The 19,989-nt window shown below is 42.7% G+C and overlaps 1 protein-coding gene across 9 annotated transcripts in view; it reads left to right on the top strand.

The window, feature by feature from the left end:
• Nucleotides 1-19,989, top strand: part of DOCK9 (dedicator of cytokinesis 9) — a 262,790-nt gene that overhangs the window by 191,286 nt on the left and 51,515 nt on the right. For all 9 annotated transcript variants that reach the window (XM_008143977.3, XM_054719897.1, XM_008143975.3 and 6 more), the window contains exons 27-34: nt 28-99; nt 6,801-6,947; nt 7,168-7,251; nt 7,886-7,997; nt 11,538-11,716; nt 11,941-12,054; nt 13,988-14,108; nt 18,199-18,332. In XM_008143977.3, coding sequence (XP_008142199.2) covers nt 28-99; nt 6,801-6,947; nt 7,168-7,251; nt 7,886-7,997; nt 11,538-11,716; nt 11,941-12,054; nt 13,988-14,108; nt 18,199-18,332 — 963 coding nt within the window. The remainder of the gene's footprint in view (nt 1-27; nt 100-6,800; nt 6,948-7,167; nt 7,252-7,885; nt 7,998-11,537; nt 11,717-11,940; nt 12,055-13,987; nt 14,109-18,198; nt 18,333-19,989) is intronic.

Genomic DNA, 19,989 nt, shown 5'->3' with positions numbered 1-19,989 from the left:
CTTACTGGAATCCTTTTTTTCTTTCAGTACTCGTGGTTTTTCTTCGATGTTTTGATAAAATCCATGGCTCAGCACTTGATAGAGAACTCCAAGGTTAAGGTATGTCGCTCCATCATGTGGCGGTTCTTAGGGAAAAGTATCTTTCATTGTGTTTGTGGTTAACATTTATTAAACTTTCTGTGTGCTGCTTACAGTACTGTTTTAGTTACTTTCCAGTGATAAAGCATTTTAGCTTTATAACACTCCTAATGTAGGCAGGGGGAGGAAAAGTCTTACCCCTCATTTTACAGATGAAGAAACTGAGGCCAGGATGCTTGAGTTACCTGCCCAAGGCCATGCTGCTAGTAAATGGAGGGAGCCAGGTGTTGAGACCATTCTGGCTCATGCCCATACTCCTCAAGCACTGTGTTATTAAATCCAAAGAAAAAGGTGTCCTTTCCTTTGACTAGCTTAGAAATCTTCCCGTTTGTTGAAATGGGAATAGTAGTTTAAGTATTCATTTAAAATGCATTTAACTGGTGTTTCTTAAGTGTCTTGAACATCTTAGACATTTCTCAGGGATTTAGAAGCATGTCTGATGCTACTTCACGTCCTCTGTAGCCAAAGAATGGACTCAGATAACATAGTCTCCCCCCGGCCCACCTCTCTGTGGTGCCGCGTGTGTGCCTGTAAGGCTCTCTGGGTCTCCATGCGTCCCAGGCTCACCTCTGGACTGTTGCCTGTTGAGGTATGACTGGTTGCTGCCTGTCTGAGCATAGATGCATTTTTATAAAATTCCAAGGCAGTAATGCAGGTGGCATGCTGCAGAGCTCCTGAAATGCACAGTCTTGCAGTTGCTGTTGTGACTGTGAGTTCTTGCCACATCGTCGCATACAGAAGTGGGAGCTGGAGAGGTCTGGGTGAGAGCCAAAGGTGCTTGTGCAGGGAGCAGCCATTGTGGTGCCAGGCAGTGTCTCTAGATGAGTGTGGGGAGGAGGGCGAAGTCCCAGGCCGGGAGGGTCAGGATCTGGGCCATCTGGACTCCAGGAGGAAGCCTTGGGAAAGGCTGATGGGTTTTGTCAGGCTCAAGGTTGGTGGTTCAGACCCTAAAGCTGTAGTTTCCTCTAGTAGAGCCGGCGTGGGTGCCTGACCAGATGGTTTCCTTTTAATTCCAGCTTTAGCACACAGGGAGATGCCAGATGGAGGTGGGCCCTACCTTCCACCGAGTAACGCACCATCCGAATCATGCCAGGACAGCCAGCCAAGGGAAAACTCTAGCAGACTGTCTACTTGGCAGTGTGCTGCTAGTATACGTGCATATATATATGTGCATACACCCACGTGCACGCACACACACGTAGGCAGGTTATTTGGATATATTACCTTTCTCTTAAAAATGTTGTAAAAAATATAAAAATAAAAATGTTGTCGTATGCAGGATGGGATTTAGGCCTATTTTAGTTTGCTCGGGATGCCATTCTAACTACCACAGCTTAAATGGTAGAAATTTATTTTTATCACAATTCTGGAGGCTGAAAGTTCGAGATCAAGATGTCTATAAGTTTGGTTTCTTCTGAGTCCTCTCTCCTTGGCTTGTAGATGGCTTCCTGTGTCTTTATACTGTCCTTCTTCTGTGTCCTAATCCCCTCCTTTCTTATAAGGACACCAGCCCTGTTGGATCAAGGCCACTTAATGACCTTGCTTTAACTTAATTACCTTTTTCAAGACTCTGTCTCCAAATACCGTCGTATTCTGAGGTGCAGAACATGAACATATGAGTTTTCAGGGGACACAGTTCAATCCATAACAAGGTCCCACTGGATATTATTTTTTTGCTCTAAATCAATATAATCACTTCAGAAAGATTGATGACTTGCTTATGTTTAAAAATATAACTGATTTGTTATATTTTGAGCCCTTTATTATATGCAGACTCAAGGGCTACGAAGTTAAATGTAGTGTGGTTTGTGCCCTCATGAATTTAGGAGGGAAAGTGTACAACTAGACCATGGGAGTGATGGTCAGGGAGGTAATGAACAGTTTGGAAACACTCACAAGAAGTATATTTAAAATCAAGTATCCATGACCTCTTTCTGGGACCTGTGATAGGTTAATAAAGGAACTCAATTGTATGTGCTCTTTACTCCAGAGGCCAAATTAAACCATGGACCTTTAGGGATGGTAGAGACCTGAGAGCTACCTTCTGGTCCAACTTCTCCTTATGTCACAGAGGGTGAGGTGGAAGTGTAGACCCATGAAGTAACCTGCCCAGGGCTACCCAACTGAGCAGAGCCAAGACCTGACTTATGCTGGAGTCAGAACCAGTCTTTCCCAGATGCTCCGCCATGTCCCACCTCATAACCTAGTTCTCCGGGGCCTCTGGGATGTTGTTTGTTTTTGGAGCTCTGTGGAACAAACCACTCAAATGCTACCAGGCACATGCTTTTCTGGAAGTTAATTGTGTCTTGGTCCTAAAACAATATTCAGAGAGTTTTTAGAAGTAGCTTATTTTAAAATGGTTATCCAGCTTAAAAAATAAACACTAGCATCCACAAGGAGAAAACTTAACTATAACATAATTTACTATAAAAAGAGATCCCAAATGCCCACTTACCACCTGGGAGAGTTGAACATTTTTGCTTTGGAAGGCTCTCCTCTGACCTTCTCTTCATGTCACCCGGAAACCAGGCCACTTTTTCCTTAATTCACACATTGTTGGTCTAGAAACTTTCTCACTTTTTTTTTTAAGCCTTCATTCAGTTTGCCTTATATTTTAGGACTAATGAGTTTTATGTGTTTGTATTAGTTATTTTTATACTTGCCTTATACTTACATCTTAAGAATTGTATATCCTAGTCCCTGGTCCAGGTGTTCTGAATTTGAGGAACAAGTTCATGACCACCATTCCTGTATCACTGATGATTTCCAAAATCATGATCAAATCCTCTCAGAGTTTTTCTATTTTCTACTGAAGATTATTAATCTCATCCAATGTGTTTATAACTCTAACCTGATTTCCTTTCTCATTGGCAAGTTTTTCTTCAAATGTCAAGACTAGGCATACGCCTGGGCATGATCCGTGTCAGAGCCAGATCATGCTTTTGGTGTTGAAAGTGTCCTTCCCCATGATACCTGGCATTGATCGGCCTTTGGGGACATGGTGTATGTTAGCTGAGGCCTTCAGTGCACACACCCTGTGTTAGTGGGGTTGTGCACATTTATGTGAGGGAGAAATTTGCACGCTGCTCTGCCTGCTTCTGATGCCACAATCTTTCTGAAGATGGAGGTGGCCACATGTGCCCACCCTCCCACCCCCAGCCAATCAGCTACCCTTTGTTACATTTGCTGAGGAAGGCTGTGGATCACAGCCTCTCTTTGAACAAGCATCTAAAATAAGCAATTTCTTTGCTAGACTCGAGGATTTCATAGGCGGCATGTGCTTGGAATTTTAATAAGTGGTTTTTGAATAGACCTCTGAGACCTACTAAGTTTGTAACCCCCAGCCCCACTGTGCCTCAATGGCAACATATTTTAGGTAGGTTTTATTTTCTATCATTTATATTTAGCAACTATAATTTCAGCAGACTCATTTTGCATTTCCTTTCCTCCCACATTGAATCCAGCAAATTGCTAGCATGCCACAGGTGTACTTGGAAAACATGGCATAGGATAGGATGAATATATGCCCTTAAGTGTTACTCATTTAACCTTCAACCATTTTCAGGCTTAATTGAGCAAGGAAAGAGCTTTCATTTGAAAAGTGGAAGGAGAATGGTATGGTTCGTGTTCTAAATGGACTGTTTGGACTTCCCCTAAACCATATTTGTAAATCCTGTACCCAGGCGATAGCAGAATGTTTATATCCGTGCTTTCATCCATGAATAAGTGCTTTGAACAGTCGTTTGCTCTGTGCAGAGCATTAAGCAGAAATGCACATGGAGTAGAGGACACATCCTCAGCCTTGAAGCTGACATCGCCTTGGAGAATGAAGACATTCAGCTTGGAACAGTCGGAGGAGAGTGCAGGAAGGTGTATGTGTGAGCTCCAGAGTGATAGGAGATTAATGTGCAGATAGAGAGGGAACCTTACCTGGGCCTGGGCCTAGAAAGGCCAGCTTTAGAGAGAAGAGCACGAGCAGAGGCACAGGGAAGAGCTCGTGCCCAGGAAAGGCCTCTGTGGCGGAGCTCAGGCTGAGAGTAGAGGGAAAGAGTGAAAAACAAGATCCACTCAAAACAACAGTGAGGTTATGGGGAGCTTTGAGGCCAGGCAGCCGATGATTCGGTAAAGACCATAGAGAGATAGGGTAGGTTCTTGAGCAGAAATGACAAGATGAAAGAGCATAGAAATGTGAGCAGAGAGGCTTGGAAACTTTTATATCAATGAGTATATCGTCCCCCTGGAGTTTTAGCCTGTGGGACCAATTAACATACCTGTCATGTTAGCTCTCTAACTGCAGTAATATGAAATGACATTTTAGGGTGATGCTGATGAAGATCCAGCATTGGAGGGAATGATGTGGGATTGAGGATAAGGTTGGAAAGCATTATAAATAAATAAGAGAGAATATTAAATCAACTAATTATTTGATCCAGCAATTCTACTTAAAAGTATTTAGTGAAAAGAAATAAAAACATTCACAGAGGCTCTGGCTAGGTAGAGCGGTTGATTAGAGCATTGTCCCAATAGGCCAAGGTTGCAGGTTCAATCTCTGGTCAGGGCACACACAAGAATCAACCAATGAATGCATAAATATGTGGAATAACAAACTGATGTTTCTCTCCCCGCCTTCTCTCTCTAAAAATAAATAAATAAAATTAAAAAAAACATATTTACAGAGAGACCTGCATGTAAATGTTCATAGCAACTTAATACTCGTAATAGTCAAAAACTGGAGACAACCAAATGTCCATTAACTGGTGAATGGATAAACAAATAGTGGTAACTCCATACAATGGAATACTACCTAGTAATAAGAAAGAACAAACTGCTGTTTCTTGCAACAACATGGATGAATCTCAAGAGCATTATGTTAAGTGCAGGAAGTCACTGTGATGATCGTGCAGACTTCATGCAGTATGATTGAGCCCATTCTATGACATTCTAGGAAAAGAAAAACTACAGGGACAGGAAAGAGAGCAGTGGTCTCCAGGGGCTGAGGTGGAGGGAAGGAATTCAGAGGGACATGAGGGAACTTTTATGGTGAAAGAAATGTACTATTTCTTGGTTGTGGTGGTGGTTACACAACTGTATTCACTGGTCAAGACTTAGCAAACTGTATACCTTAAAACGGTGAATTTTAGTATACTAGTATGTAAATTAAACCTTACTAAGCCTGATTAAACAAAACATAGTAAAGTCAGGGTGTGTTTTTTTTTGGGGGGGGGGGGCAGCACTTAGATGTTACGTTTGACAGCATACAAGAATGGAACTTTTTTGCCCTAACCGGTTTGGCTCAGTGGATAGAGCGTCAGCCTGTGGACTGAGGGGTTCTGGGTTCGATTCCGGTCAAGGGCATGTACCTTGGTTGCGGGCACATCCCCGGTAGGAGGTGTGCAGGAGGCAGCTGATCGATGTTTCTCTCTCATCGATGTTTCTGACTCTCTATCCCTTTCCCTTCCTCTCTGTAAAAAATCGATAAAATATATTTAAAAAAAAAAAAAAGAATGGAACTTTTGAGAGAGATAATTAGGAATGGTTTACCAGGAAAGACAGGACATGATGAGTTATGCTTGGGATATCTTAAGCTTCAGGGCCGTGGGTTCAGCCATGTGACAGCGATCTAAAATAACAGTAACCTAAGAAAAAAGTTTATTTCTTCCACATCAAAGTCCAAGCTAGGAATAGGGGTTCTGTTCCACAAAGTGTATCAGAGTTTCCCACATTCTAGATTTGGCTGACGGTAATGTCACCGTTTTCTGTGACATGGTTCTGTGCCCCCTGTCTTTCCTGTGAACTTGTAGTGATATCTAGAGCCTCAGCCCCATGCAGGTTTGATTTGCTTTTTGCCAGGGATACTTCGTGCACTACTGCATCACACCAGGAGGCATACAATATCTGGTTGTCCCTCTTTTAGTTAGGCGAGTATTGACTAACACAGCGACTTTTCAGCATGCAATACCTGACTGTTTGGTCATGATCGATCTGGATTTGAATCTTTGTTAGGTGATAGTTGTGTGACTGAGGACACATTTGCTTAACCTGACCCTCTGTGAAATGAGGTTTAAACTCATAAGGGGTCTTATAATAATTCAATGAAAAGTACATAAAAATGTCTAGTGCAGTTACTGACATGTCAAAGATCTACAGCAAGTGGTAGCTAATTGTTGAATGGTCGGAGTGTAATTTCTTAGGTAAGCATTCCTGGTGGGGAAAAATTAGAATTTAAAATTAATTTGAAGAGGACTGCTTCCAAGCAGTTTCAACTCGTCTTTGCAGCTTGAATACTTGAAGCTTAAACCTAATGCGGTGTTTTCTGAAGGGCTCTCTGAGAGGTACAGGCTGGAATCACCCTAAGTACTGGGTAAAAGCGCAGGCCCTGATCAGCGTCTGACTGCAGGCACATCTCCACATTTCTGTCAACATCTCCAGGCGGGTCTTTATCACGCCCCAGTCTGAAACCTCAGGTCTAATCCACAGAAATTCTTTGAAGGATTAGAATACTTGTACAGTGCCTTGAGAGAAGAAAGAATAACTCATTTTATCTAATTTCAGGTAAATAAGATTAGAATGCTGTGTTATTTAAATGGACTCACAGACGAGATATTTCCCCCAAAGGGTTGCAACTTAAAAACTAATAAATGTTCGCTCTAAATTCTTTCCAGGTATTGCGAAACCAGAGATTTCCTGCGTCCTATCATCATGCAGTGGAAACAGTTGTGAATATGCTGATGCCACACATCACTCAGAAATTTCGAGATAACCCAGAAGCATCCAAGAATGCGAATCATAGCCTTGCTGTCTTCATCAAGGTGGGGAGCGCCAGGCGAGAGGGCGTCTGCTAAGTGACTGAAATGTCCTTTCTAGAGGAGTAACCAGTATGTAGTAGTTCGCAGTTAGCTGCTCAGTCAGTGTCAATGGCATGTTTGTATGCTGAAGGATAGACTTACTAACAGTAAAGACAGATTAGAACCCAACTTTCCAAAAAGTTTGGGCCTAAATACTTAACATTATGGGTTGTTTTGTCCTCAGAGATGTTTCACCTTCATGGACCGGGGCTTCGTCTTTAAGCAGATCAACAACTATACCAGCTGCTTTGCTCCTGGAGACCCGAAGGTAGTGTGTGTGTTACACCCTGTTCTTTTTTTCTCACTGACTCACTTCCAGAAACTCGCCTATTTCTCTTGGTTCACATCAGAATTTTCTTTCAGTCCCAGAGGCACGACTCACTCCCCTCTTGAAGATACTAACTAGTACTCATTTGCATTAATGTGTGAGATGTTAGGGACACGGGAACTCCAAGTGTGAAATAAACATATCTATTTGATTTTCTCATAAACACCTGAAATGACTTCTCAACTGCAAAACTGAAAGTATGCGTGTTGGGAGTCACAGTTTATTTAGCAAGGTAATAGAAGTGACCGCGGCCTTTCTCTCACTCAGCTTTTTTATTGTATTCAGTCTGTGTCTATAACTGTAAGCTGCCTGAAATCCTTTATTGAAGTAGGAGGAGCATAAATCATAAATGCCCTAAAAGCCGGTGGAGAACATCATTTAATGAAATGTGTTCTCAATTTTCAAACAAATCCCTGCAGTCATTCTGAAATCTAAAATAGCACAGAGCTTGCTGTTCCAAGAAGGTCAAGAAGCTAAAGACTGGGTCTGTTATTTCTTACAGGTTTTTTAGGATGCTGGATAAAGTATCCAGTGAGGTATTTAACTTAGGACTAAACATGTTTTTTCCCTGCAGACCCTCTTTGAATACAAGTTTGAATTTCTCCGTGTGGTGTGCAATCATGAACACTATATTCCATTGAATTTACCGATGCCCTTTGGAAAAGGCAGGATTCAAAGATACCAAGGTAATCTTACCTTTATATTTATTTACCTAGCTTTTTCACTATGAGAGTCATTTATTTTTAATACGATGAGAGAATTGAATCCAACATGACATTAGAATTTAAAATTTTTTTTCTAGTTAAATTCCCATTTTGAAATATTGATAAAATTTTCTATGGGAACTTACTTTTCCACAAACTTACCAGACTACAGACCATGTTAGTGTAACTCTTTTTCATTGAAACATCCCTTTGCTTAAACACTAGAAATCCATTTTACTTACTATAGTTTATTTTTATTTGTTTCACTTTTCCTTTTTTCTCATGAATTAGCTTTTCTTTCACCAGCTGTGGAGTCAAATGACACTCCTGTAGGTAGGTATGGGGTGTGACGCTTGCTGTCTTGCATTTTCCTCCTTTAATATATAAAGAATGCAAGTGATTGCTAAATGCTTGCACATGCTATTCATCCAGGCATTTCTCATATACTTCGGTCAGTTCTTAAACTCATGATAAACCAGTGAATGTCTTCTCACTGTCGCTAAGACATTGCTATAACATCCCAGGGAGGCATCTTGCTTTTTGTTCCTGGGGCCTCTGGGGGGTTTCTTTAAGAAGTAAAACAAAGAGCCTGCTCACTCCAAAAGTGTATTATTCCATCATTTTCACAGACCTTGTCCATAGTGATGGCAGTAGCCGAAGTCACAAGCCACATGGCTTTCCACATGCTTTTACGTTTGCATGTTGGGTCTGTACTCACTGTCCTGTATCCTCTTTCAGTTCAGCTCACATTGATTTCTTTATCTTCACTGAGTAAATCAGTGAAGCCTGCCAGGTCTGTCGGGTGATCTTTACTGGGTTCGGTGCCTGTATGTGGTCAGGATTATTTACGCTAAATGAAAGAAGAAAGTAGAAGGATGCCACCAAGCTATTAATAACACCTAAATCAACTGACTCTGAAATTCAGAGAGAAATACACAAAGGCATTCATTCAGAGACATAAATATCTTCCCCCCAAACAGACTCAGACTGATTTTGAAGGAATGAGAAGAGGGATTGTGGCCCTAGAGTTGGCCATTCAGGGGTTCACCAAATGTTTATCCAGCACCAACTGTGTTTAGCCTCAGGATACAGTTGTGGACAAGTGTCCATGTAAAAATGTCTGAACCTATGAAGAATTTTTGTAAGATTTTATTTGAACCAAACTGATGACAATTGCCAGGAAGCAAGACCTCAAACACTTCTTGGAATGGCAGTCAGCAGCTTCCTTATGCATTTTGAATTATTAAGAAAGAAACCTAAGGAAGATTCCATGAAGGTGGGAGAAAGCAGGGTGGGGGTGAGATTATAGGATAGTTTATAAGAATATGTGCTTTTTTGAGGGTAGTTACTCTTATTTTGAAGGAATGTAATCTAGATGCACAAAAACAATTGGTCTTGCTTAGGACAAAGATAAACCTTTTACTAAGATAGTGAGATGTCCGGGGCATCACTACCCACCATGACCTGCCCAGTTGGGAATTTGTGATCAGATCACCCTGTGAGGTTACTTTCCGTAGAACCCTTTTTTCATCCACACAGGATGATAATTTCTGGCTGTTTTACCTAAGGGAGATTTATATATAGAATGTTAGAGAGTGATAATTGCTAAGGAGAGAAAAACAAAACAAGAAAAGGGGGTATGAAACGGGGTGACATTTGAGATAGGGTGACCAGAAAATGGTAATATGATGAAAGTGAGGGGGCCGTGCATACACCTGGGGAAAACATTCTGGGCCGAGGTAGCAGCCAGTTACTCAGCATCCCCTAATCCCACCCTGCCAGCTGTCTGGTCTCACTTCCCACTAGTCCCATATTTCAGACACACTTGCTACTCCCAGCTCCTCAACCGTGACACGCCTACCCCCGACAACCCCTCCACCTCAAATAGCCACCTCCCTGGGGGAGTCCTCATCATCCTCCCCAGCCAGTCACTCAGCACCTCCTACATGGTGCCTGCCAGGTCCCCTCCTCACCCTCTCCCAGCACCCCAACTGGAATTAACTGCCCTCCATCCTGCACTTCAAGCCTCATCACACCCTCCGTCACCTCACAGTCTGTTGCCAGGCCCCTGGACTTGAGGACCGTGACTGTTTTTTCCTTTCCCCTGTCAGGGTGCTGAGGGCAGCTCTTTAGACCCAGTGTTTGGGCAGGGACCATGTGCTGATGCCTGCCTTCCACTCTGGCCCAGCAGGTCCAATTGCTTATCCTGCAGAACTGAGCAAAGTGGAAACCCTTCAAATGCCCAGCAGATTGGCACAAACTCATAGTGGAGTGCTGGGTATTTGGTGACAAGAGGGACTGCCCAGGCACATAGGTGTGGGTCACCTATAGGTAGTTTACCTTACATTGACAGGTATGAGTGCTGTTTATCTCTCCCCTTCCTCCCTCCCTTTTCACTGCCCCTCGTGCGCACATGCACACTCACGCGCGCGCGCACACACACACACACACACACACGTAACCCATAGGTTTCTTCTAAGGGGTTTATGTGAATTTAAGCTGTGAACTGTCATTTGGATATATGGGGCTTAATGTAAAGAGTGGACATGATTATTCTGGAAAGACAAATAATCTTTCTCTTGCTTCTGCTAAAGGGTTTCATAGGGCTTGGGTTAGTATTTTGGATAGGTTTAGGAGTAACTCATATGACACTAAAGTCAAAGGAGGGGTCAATAGATTTTCCTCTAATAATGGATTAAGGATGAGAATTAAAGTCCCGCTGCAGCTTCCCTAAAAGGTGTGTTTCAGCTTCTGAGTGATGCTTGGCTGCTTTTATTTGCCCTCTCTGAGGAGATTTCACATTTGCTTCTATCTCTGTTCCAGACGAGCTTTAGTGTTGTTGTCATTTAGCCTGCTGATGATTTATGAGTCTGGGTTGTTGTTTTGTCCCTTTTGTTTTAGTTTTTTCAACTCTAAAGGTGCAGAAGTATTAAGAGTATCTTTTTTAAATTCTGCATTAAATAAGTTCTTCATTTAGTGATAGCAGAATACATAGGTTATATGCTAACTTGTTCATTTTAAACACATTGGATTTTAATGGGCATATATAGGCATTAATGACTAGGAAATGGGTAAATGAACTCATTTAGTAAAGAACATTTAAATAAATCATGTATATTTATCCTTTCTTTAATTACATGTTTGTTATCCATAGACCACTCTTGTATAATACTGTCAATTAGCATGATAACTTTTTTAACTTCATGTCAGTAACAAAATTTTGTAACTTAATATATGTTGTTCTATATGATAAAAATTGGCACTAAAACTATTCACTTACTGAATTATATAGATGTAATATGCTTGAAAATAAAAATCCAGTGCAATTATCTGTATTTAAATTTTGTTTTCATTTAAGAGCCCTGAGTGTTCGGGAGTAGAGTAGTGATTTAGATAATCAAGCTTTTCCCATTGGAATCCACACCCAGACTGGGCTGAGTGTAGAGGGTGGGGTTTGATTTTTATTTTATTCAAAGAGCGGCACATTCTCGCTAACTAAAGCAGTTTCTGTCCTCATTTCAGATCTCCAGCTCGACTACTCACTAACCGATGAGTTCTGCAGAAACCACTTCTTGGTGGGCCTGTTACTGAGGGAGGTGGGGACCGCCCTCCAGGAGTTCCGGGAGGTCCGGCTGATCGCCATCAGCGTGCTCAAGAACCTGCTGATAAAGCATTCGTTTGATGACAGATACGCTTCCAGGGTGAGCGGTTCCCGATGGAAGAAAACATGAATTGATAAATGTCCTTTATGTTACGAACTATAAAGAAAGTAACCAATTATAAAATTAGTGCAACAGCATTAAGACTTCTCCCAGTTTGTGCAGTAAAATCTCCTGGCGGTCTTTACAGGAAGTAAAGACTGGAGGCGGCCAGTGCCGGCTCAGACCTTGGGGTGTTAAACGTGGGCTGTGTGTCTTTGTTTCAGAGCCATCAAGCGCGGATAGCCACTCTCTACCTGCCTCTGTTCGGTCTGCTGATTGAAAATGTCCAGCGAATCAACGTGAGAGAGGTGTCCCCGTTCCCCGTGAACCCCGGCAGTGTACGTAAGCATAGTCACATGTGCACAGCCGCATCCGTGTCCTCTGGCTGCCCTGACACAGTGCCACCGACTGGGTGGCCCCAAACAACAGAAATTTACTCTCTCACGGTCAGGAGGCCATACGTCCCAAATCACGGTGTCAGCAGAGTTGGTTCCTCTGGAGGCTCCGGGTGGAGTCTGTGCCCTGCCTCTCTCCTAGCGTCTGCTGGTTCCTGAAATCCCACGTGGCCTTTTGCTTGTGGCCTCATCGTTCTGGTCTCAGCCTCCATCTTTGCGTGGCCTTCTCCCTGGTGTGTCTGTGTCTCTGGTGCCGGGTGTCCTCTCCTTTTCTTATAAGGACAGTATTTAGGGACCTCGTCTCGCCTTAAATCGTAATTACATTTCCAAATAAGATCACATTCCGAGGTTCCCGATAGATAGGAACTTGGGAGTGACCCAATTCAACCCAGTACATACCTGTTCTCCCTTTTTGCCCCTAAAACAGTAATAATGCACAGTACTTAGTAAATTGTATTTCTGGCTAAGATGGGGGTCAGTGAACCTGTCGTTCTTGTTAAAAATCATTACAAAAATCTTGCTTTCTTAATGCCCTGATATCTTGTAAAAACATCAGGATCTTCTTTGTGTTGTCAACAAATCTTTATAGAGGAGGGAGGTTAAAAAAAGAAAAGGCATCTTTCTAACCTGTGCGGTATGAAAGCTCAGGGTAGCCTGTAACATACAAGGCCGTCTTTGAAAAGCCACCTCGTTAGGCTAAAGTCTGTCCGTAAAATTGGAAAGTCAAGCCGGATGTCAGAGAGGCCAGGCTCCACCGCCCAGAACTGACCACCTTAATTTATATTATCTTTGTCCATTCATTTAAAAATGCTTAAGTTAATTTATCATTTTAAATCTGTAGATTGGAGATTAAGTTGACTGAAGGGTGATCCCAGAAATTATCTCAAAACTTTTTCATTGGAAACCACCTGCCATTCATTTGGGCAGAGTTCAGCAATTTCCTTTTCCTCTTCATTCTGGACCCGTGAATCAGCTCAGATGTTAATCTTGCCACTTGGTCATCTAGCGTACACTTGGGGAGTTTCTTTTGCTCTTTCTGTCCCTTTTCCCCAAATAGTGATACATGGTTGCATTTTTTGACTCTTCACCTCCGAATACAGCTAAATAATGATGCCCTGAGAAGAGCCATACTTATAGAATGTTTTTTGTAGTTCTGAAGGGCTTCAACTTCCACTGTCCTTACCTAAACTGCACCACGCTATCACCCTATCTACACAAACTGTATTTCACAGGTGTATTCTCTAAACCGTTGCTAATCCGAATAAGTAATTCGGGGTATAATGCTACCCTTTCTGTAATGCTTCCAGTCCTGAGAAAAAGGAACACAGGTCTCTCCGTGGCATGCAGCAAGTAAAATCCCTGGGTGACCTCACTTCAGCGTTAACGTCCTTTCTCCCCTGAGGGTGCACCTGCAGCTGCGAGCTTGCAGAAGCGTCTCGCTGGTGCTCCTGTGAGTCCCTGTTGCTCGTGTGGGAGGGTTTCCAACACGAGAGAAAAACCGGTGTTCCCTTTGGAAAGAGCACATGAGGCTTTTTCTGAAGGAAAGAACATACCAAATAATGTAAAGAACTGTTGGACATCAGAGCTCTGGAACACGGGGAAGGTGCCAGACCTTCTGGGGAGAGAAATGACTCTATGGGCCAAGACTTCTCTGCCCCCCACCCCCTACCCCCATTAAATAGTCTGTGCTCCCTTCTTCTTGCTCTTTCTCTGGTCCACCCGCCACCTCCCTCCCTCTCGGTCCCGTGTGGTGCTCCTCCCTCTCAGGCACATGTCACTTGTCTTGTTCTAACACCTGCCCTCACACTTTCAAGATCATCTGGAGACTCTTTTTAAATCGTCTTTGATTATTTCTTCTCTTTCTCCCCTTTGGCAGACTGTGAAAGAGGAGTCCCTCACTTTGCCCGCTGGGAACCCGTTGGTGACACCACAGAAGTCTGGAAACACCTTGGACAACAACCTGCACAAAGATCTCTTTGGCGCCATCTCTGGCATCGGTAATGCCCGGCTCTCTCCTGGGCTTCACTCTGGTTTAATTCCGAAGGTGTCTTTACCTGGTAATCCAGTCGTTAGTGAGCTTTCAGATTAGGACTCTGAAGTCTGCATTTCTGCTTTGAATATTGTTTTCCTGGTTTTGATAGTTAATGACTGAACCCCCTCAACTCTGCACTGAAAGAGACATCCCAGCGTCTCATGAATTCTGAATCTGGTGCACTTGATCACATATTTGTACTGTTGGCTTTTTGTTAATGCCTAAGTTAATTTATCATTTTAAATCTGTAAGTTGGAGTGTTTATGCTTTTAGAAAAGGAAAATCTTTGCAGGTGCGTGTGAGAGGAGTGGTAGGATTTATTTGTAGTGTTAGCAATTTAGATGAAATGTGACAGAATAATTGCTGCAGGGGCGAGTGGTTTATGGCTAGAGAACGATCCTGAAAGTCGTTTTCTAAATCTTCTTTCCTGGAATATATTTCTATCTGAAATAATGTAAGAGCAGCCCCCATGAGGAGGAAAACAGATGGCATAAATCAAGATCCAAATGGAGTAGTTTCTCCAAAAGAAAATGCCTGAGAAATGTACTTGTTAATATTCTGAACAATTGAGCCCCTGTGCCAGCTCCTTCACAAAGAAAATGATTAAAAAAAAAAAAATAGGTCTTCACAGAATTGTCACAGACACATTCCTAGCCTGTCTTTATCCCTTTCTCTTATACCACACTTGGACTAAATGAAACGTCTTGTCATGGCAAGTGCTTAGACCACCCAATAATGGGACTAACTCTCAGGGCAGGATAAAGGGCAAGTCCTTTTAGCTGAGTAATTTGCAGGACTGTTGGTCATTCTGAGTTTATGTCCTTTCATTTTGTGTGTTCTTGTTAACATGCTATTTCATGTAGGTGATGAAACTGGGCAGAATATAGACCTGGAAACCTCATATTAGTGCTGGAATTTGTCCTACAATACCAATACCAATCCTTATTCTTACTTAAGTTCATGTATGCTTTTCATAGTTACTAGTATCCTTACCTCATTTGGCGTCAGAGAGTAAATGAGTTAATTCGTGCACAGTGCTCAGAGCAGAGCCTGGCACACAGTGTTTGCATCAGCCATTCTCCTGGGACCTCTGCTCTGTCTTTGCCTTGCTCTGCGCACACACCGGCCGCTGCTCCAGGCTGGAGAAGGGGCTCTCTTGAGCGGGTCTTATCTGTAGTGGCTCACAGAAGGGGCTTTAAGTCAGACAGACATGGTGTTGGGTCCAGACTCCACCATTTACTAATTACCACAAGCAGCATTTCTCGTCTCTTTACCCAGTGTCCACATCTCCAATACAGTCTCGGCGAAGGATAAAGAGCTAATACGATGTGTGCAGTGCTTAGCGTGGTAGACATAGTGGTAACATTGGACTATTATCATATACACAGTTCTTGAGCATTGTTAATGCTTTGTGGTATACTCTCAGTTTCCTAGGGCTTAGGAATGTGTTGAAATTTTAATTCCCTGACCAGTACTCTGTAGGATTTATGTTCCATCTTTCACTTACATGGAACTGTGGGAATGATCAGTTTAGAATGAGGCGTTGTTTTGACTCTGACTTTATTCTCCAGTTCCCCATGCACCTTGTTAGGTTTGGGATGCACTGAGAATGTAAAGCTGAACCATTGGGTGTCTTCAGCATGACTCAAATGGCATAAATGGCCTTCAGTACTCTGTGTTCATGGCGAAGTTACTGATTTAGTGTCTTTTCACTTCTTCTTGCATTTCTAGACCTGAATCCACTTTTCATAGGAATTCACCACAACAGACTTATTTAAACCCAGGCTTTATCTATCCCCACCCCCCATCTTTAAAGATTTAAATTCTTGTTCCCAAGGAATGCCTTTCAAGGAAGTCCCACCTATGAACTGGGTTTTACTAGTTGTTTTCTGGTAGCTCTAGCAGCTCTTCTTTTAGTCATCAAGGAGTTTGAGGTTAACTTTAGATCAAGTGCCTATCCTTTAAGAGCAGACTTTCTTCTTACTTTTCCATTTAGAAGAAATCCTGTTTCCATGAATATTGAGAATGCTCCTTCAGCAGTGTTTGTTGATGTCTTTGAAACATGCTGCATGAAAGTTCTAAAACTGATTTATTGCTGGATACAGACACTCTGAGATTTTAAAAGGCACACCTTGGGCTCAGGGTTCCTTTTGGCACCTACTCAGTATATTGCACTGGGATGTCTGTATAGAGGGGAGAGAGGTGGACTACACCTCTTTTATGTTACTTACATGTTGTTTAAGATTTTTAAAAGTTATGCACTGGGCCAGGATAGAAAGTATAAACACCCACACATAACATAGAGAAACATAATTCTACTAAGCATGTTGATTTTGATTTATTGCATTTCCATCTGTTTTCCTTACATTAGGACGGGAGTTCTGGAATTGAGCCTAAAACTCTGAGAATTTAGGACCTAATTTTACTGAGGACCTCTTTCTCCCGAGTTCTGTGTTCTACATTACATATGAAGCCTAAGTATATCAGGAGGACTATAATTATAATTTGGTCCTAATGTGTGTTTCTTTTCTCTCTCACTATAGAAAAAGGCTCATGGCTTTTTCATAGGGTTTTCACCTGCTCCTTGTGACAATCAGTCACATGGTTTCTATTCTGGGGAGCCGCCTGTGGCCAGGGGTTCACATGTTCCATCCTTCACTTACATTTTTTAATTCCTCTGGCTCTTCTTTTCTTGGTTTTAATACACTGAATCAGTTTCGGGGATGGTGGTGGATAAACCCGAGTGTTAGGTCGGGGGAGGGATTAATTTAGAAGTGTCTTAGTCCGTGGCAGCTAATTTGCATGCTGAAACCTGAAATGGCCAGCCCATTGTGAGATGCCAGGTAGAGGCATCCTCAGCTTGGATATGGGAGACCGTGCTTACAGCTTGCTAGAGTGGTGCCAACAGTCTCCTCGTGCCACTCACTGCACAACCAGCCAGGCCTTTCCGTTGGAGGCGTGCGTTTTGGTTCAGCACAGAATGTACAAGTCTGAGAGTCATTTTTAATTATGTGATTTACGTACATCTTATCTAAGCAGGAAGTCAATCAGTCACATTGAAAAACTGCACAGCACCGTGGTGGGTGCTGATTTCTGCCTTCAAATGCTGTTTTTTCACGGATGTCACGAATTTTATGTCCAAGTTAGATTTCCTGTCTGCTTGTCACTGTTTATTGCAGAGCTTCCCCAAAATCCTCAGTTCACATCACTCACATTGTCACAGTAATTTTTTCATGGGGTCCTCAGGCCAAAAGAAACACCTAATAGTTCTGTTTATTAAGTACTTAGGCCCAAGTAACCTAAGTACTTATATGCTAACAGCTTAGTAGGCATTTGAAAAAAAATACATAAATTTAAAGAAAACCATTTGTGTTATTTTTAATAACCACAACTCTTACTAATGGGATGTGTGTGTCTGTTGGGCCCTGCCCAGCTTCTCCAGTTTTGAATCAGGTTGCTCATAGTCCTCCTCATTTTGTTCCACGTTGATTTTTGCCCAGTACTTGCTTTTTATCATAGCAGCCGCCAAAAATACCCTCCTTCACAAATATATGACATCATCGAAAGGAATGTAGCATGATCTAATGTTGAAACTACAGTTTCCGACAGATGTTAAGTATCATTGTGTTTTCCTTGAAAATGTAAACTATCCCAGGACACCCCTCTAAGTTTTCTAGGGCACCTCAGCACACAGTTTGAATACTGTGGGTTTGCTGCACCATTTAAATTTTTTTATTTATTTAATAGTTGTAGGTGATTTTATCTTTTATATATTTTTTAAAGTCTTCATTCTATCCCGTTCTGAAACAGTATGTGCTCCTTTAGTCTTCGCCATCAAAGGTGGTTTCTCGTAAGTGAATTGGTAGCTATGTCTGAATGTTTCTGATTGAAGTTAGTTTTTATCTACTTGATAGGTGATTGAATGCAACTCTTGAGCTAAATTCCTAACAGAAAAAAAAAATAAGTGCCGTAAAAGTAATTTTTCTTTGTTTAGTGCCTATCTGTCCTTTGTCCTGTCTCACCTAAACTTTGTTCTTGGCTTAATTCTCATTTAGCTTCTCCGTATACAACTTCAACTCCAAACATCAACAGTGTGAGAAATGCTGATTCGAGAGGATCCCTCATAAGCACTGATTCAGGGAACAGCTTTCCTGAAAGGAATACTGAGAAAAGCAATTCCCTGGATAAGGTAATTTCTTTTCAGATAATGTGTTTCTTATTACAAATAGATTTAGCCCAAAGTAAACCTACTTCATGTTCTAGTGTTCATTGTGTGACCTTTAAAACAAAACAAAAAACCTCACAAAAACCTCAGTTAATCTGGAGTAGATCGTCAGAGTACTAACTAAGAATGGGGCCCATTCCCTGGAACCCCCTGCTTCCTGTGTCCAGAATGCCAGATTGGGGCAGTGTTTACAGTTTGGCAAGTGATTCTGGCAGGTGGGGCAACTAGAGAAATCAAAATGCCACTCATTTCGAATCCCCATGGTCTGTATGCCGGAGAACACCATTTAAAACACAGCTGTCCATACACACGGGCATCGGTTCCAACAGGAAAGATTAATCAGTCCTACAGGTGATTCCGGGGTAAGGCTTTATATTTCAAATCCCTCTTTTCACACTGCCCAACTCCAGCCCAACAGATCTTCCTCATATTAAACCTTCTGACATGAAATGACTAAGGCTCCGGCTATTTGGAACTTTGTGGGAATGGATAAAGCTTGGATGTAAACCTGGAACCGTGACAGGTTGGTCTCACGTGGCCACCGCTGTCCTCACTTATTTCAAGGTATAGGCAAGCGCGTGTATGTTGAATAAACAGGTGAACCACGTAGGGGTGTATTCCTAGCTCTCAGACACATGGGACACATCCTTCCTCGGCACCAGGTTCGTCATCTCATCGCGCGTTTCCGTGGCTGGCATTGACGTGACGGTCCGTAACTGCAGTGGGTAGAGGTGTGCGCCTCGCAGTGTGGGGTGTGTCATGACCTGTCGAACGTTTCCCTTGACCCTGACATGCCTTCGCGTGTAGAGGGAGAAGCTGCTCAGGAGGCACTCTGCCTGCATCATACGCAGCCCTGGCGAGGAGGAGGAGGAGGAGGAGAGCTGCCCGCCAACCAGGAAACACCGGGTCACTGTGGATTTCTCCCTTCTCACCGTCCCGCCTCTGCCCGAGGAAACCTTGCCTGCGGCACCTTTCCTCCCACTGCAGGAAGCGCCGAGCCCTCCCCGCGGCTCTGAGGAAGTGGGTGGGCCAGGTGATGCATCTGCACCCGGTTTTGCCACTAACTGCTCCCAGATTTCTTCCTTGACTACAAATACTCATGGATGTTATGAATTAGACCTGTTTATCATATTTTTTTTCCAATTGCCCACCAGTACCTTGAATGAGAGAGAGTTTTTCACTGATCTTTCCACTTTGGTATTTGACAAAAAAATTTCCCTGACTTCAATTGGAAATACAACTTTGGGGATTTTTAAATCTTCTGTGTTTTTATCATGAGATGCGATTCTTTTTCTTTTTTTTTTAATTTATTTTTTATGTGAACCCTTTGAACTTGGGAACCTGCTGTCTAGTGGCAAAACTGCCCTCGCCCTGCATCCTGAGCTTTCTGGCGTTTGCGGTGTTGAGCTAAGCTGATGATGGAATGACCTCACCAGTTTAGGGTCTTTGGCAGTGCTGTGCTGAGGTGACCCCAGTTTTTCCTGTGGGGCGCCTGCCCGTGGTTTTCCCCAAGGGTGCCCCGTGATGTAACCGAATGGCAGCAACTCAGCCCCAGGCTTTTGGGGCTGGTCCTCAGCAGCACCACAGACTTTTGCTGTCTCAGCCACTGACATTTTCCTGA

The sequence above is a fragment of the Eptesicus fuscus genome, chromosome 8 (genome assembly GCF_027574615.1).
Source record: "Eptesicus fuscus isolate TK198812 chromosome 8, DD_ASM_mEF_20220401, whole genome shotgun sequence".
NCBI classification, from domain to species: domain Eukaryota; kingdom Metazoa; phylum Chordata; class Mammalia; order Chiroptera; family Vespertilionidae; genus Eptesicus; species Eptesicus fuscus.
This window is presented reverse-complemented; position numbering and strand designations above follow the sequence as displayed.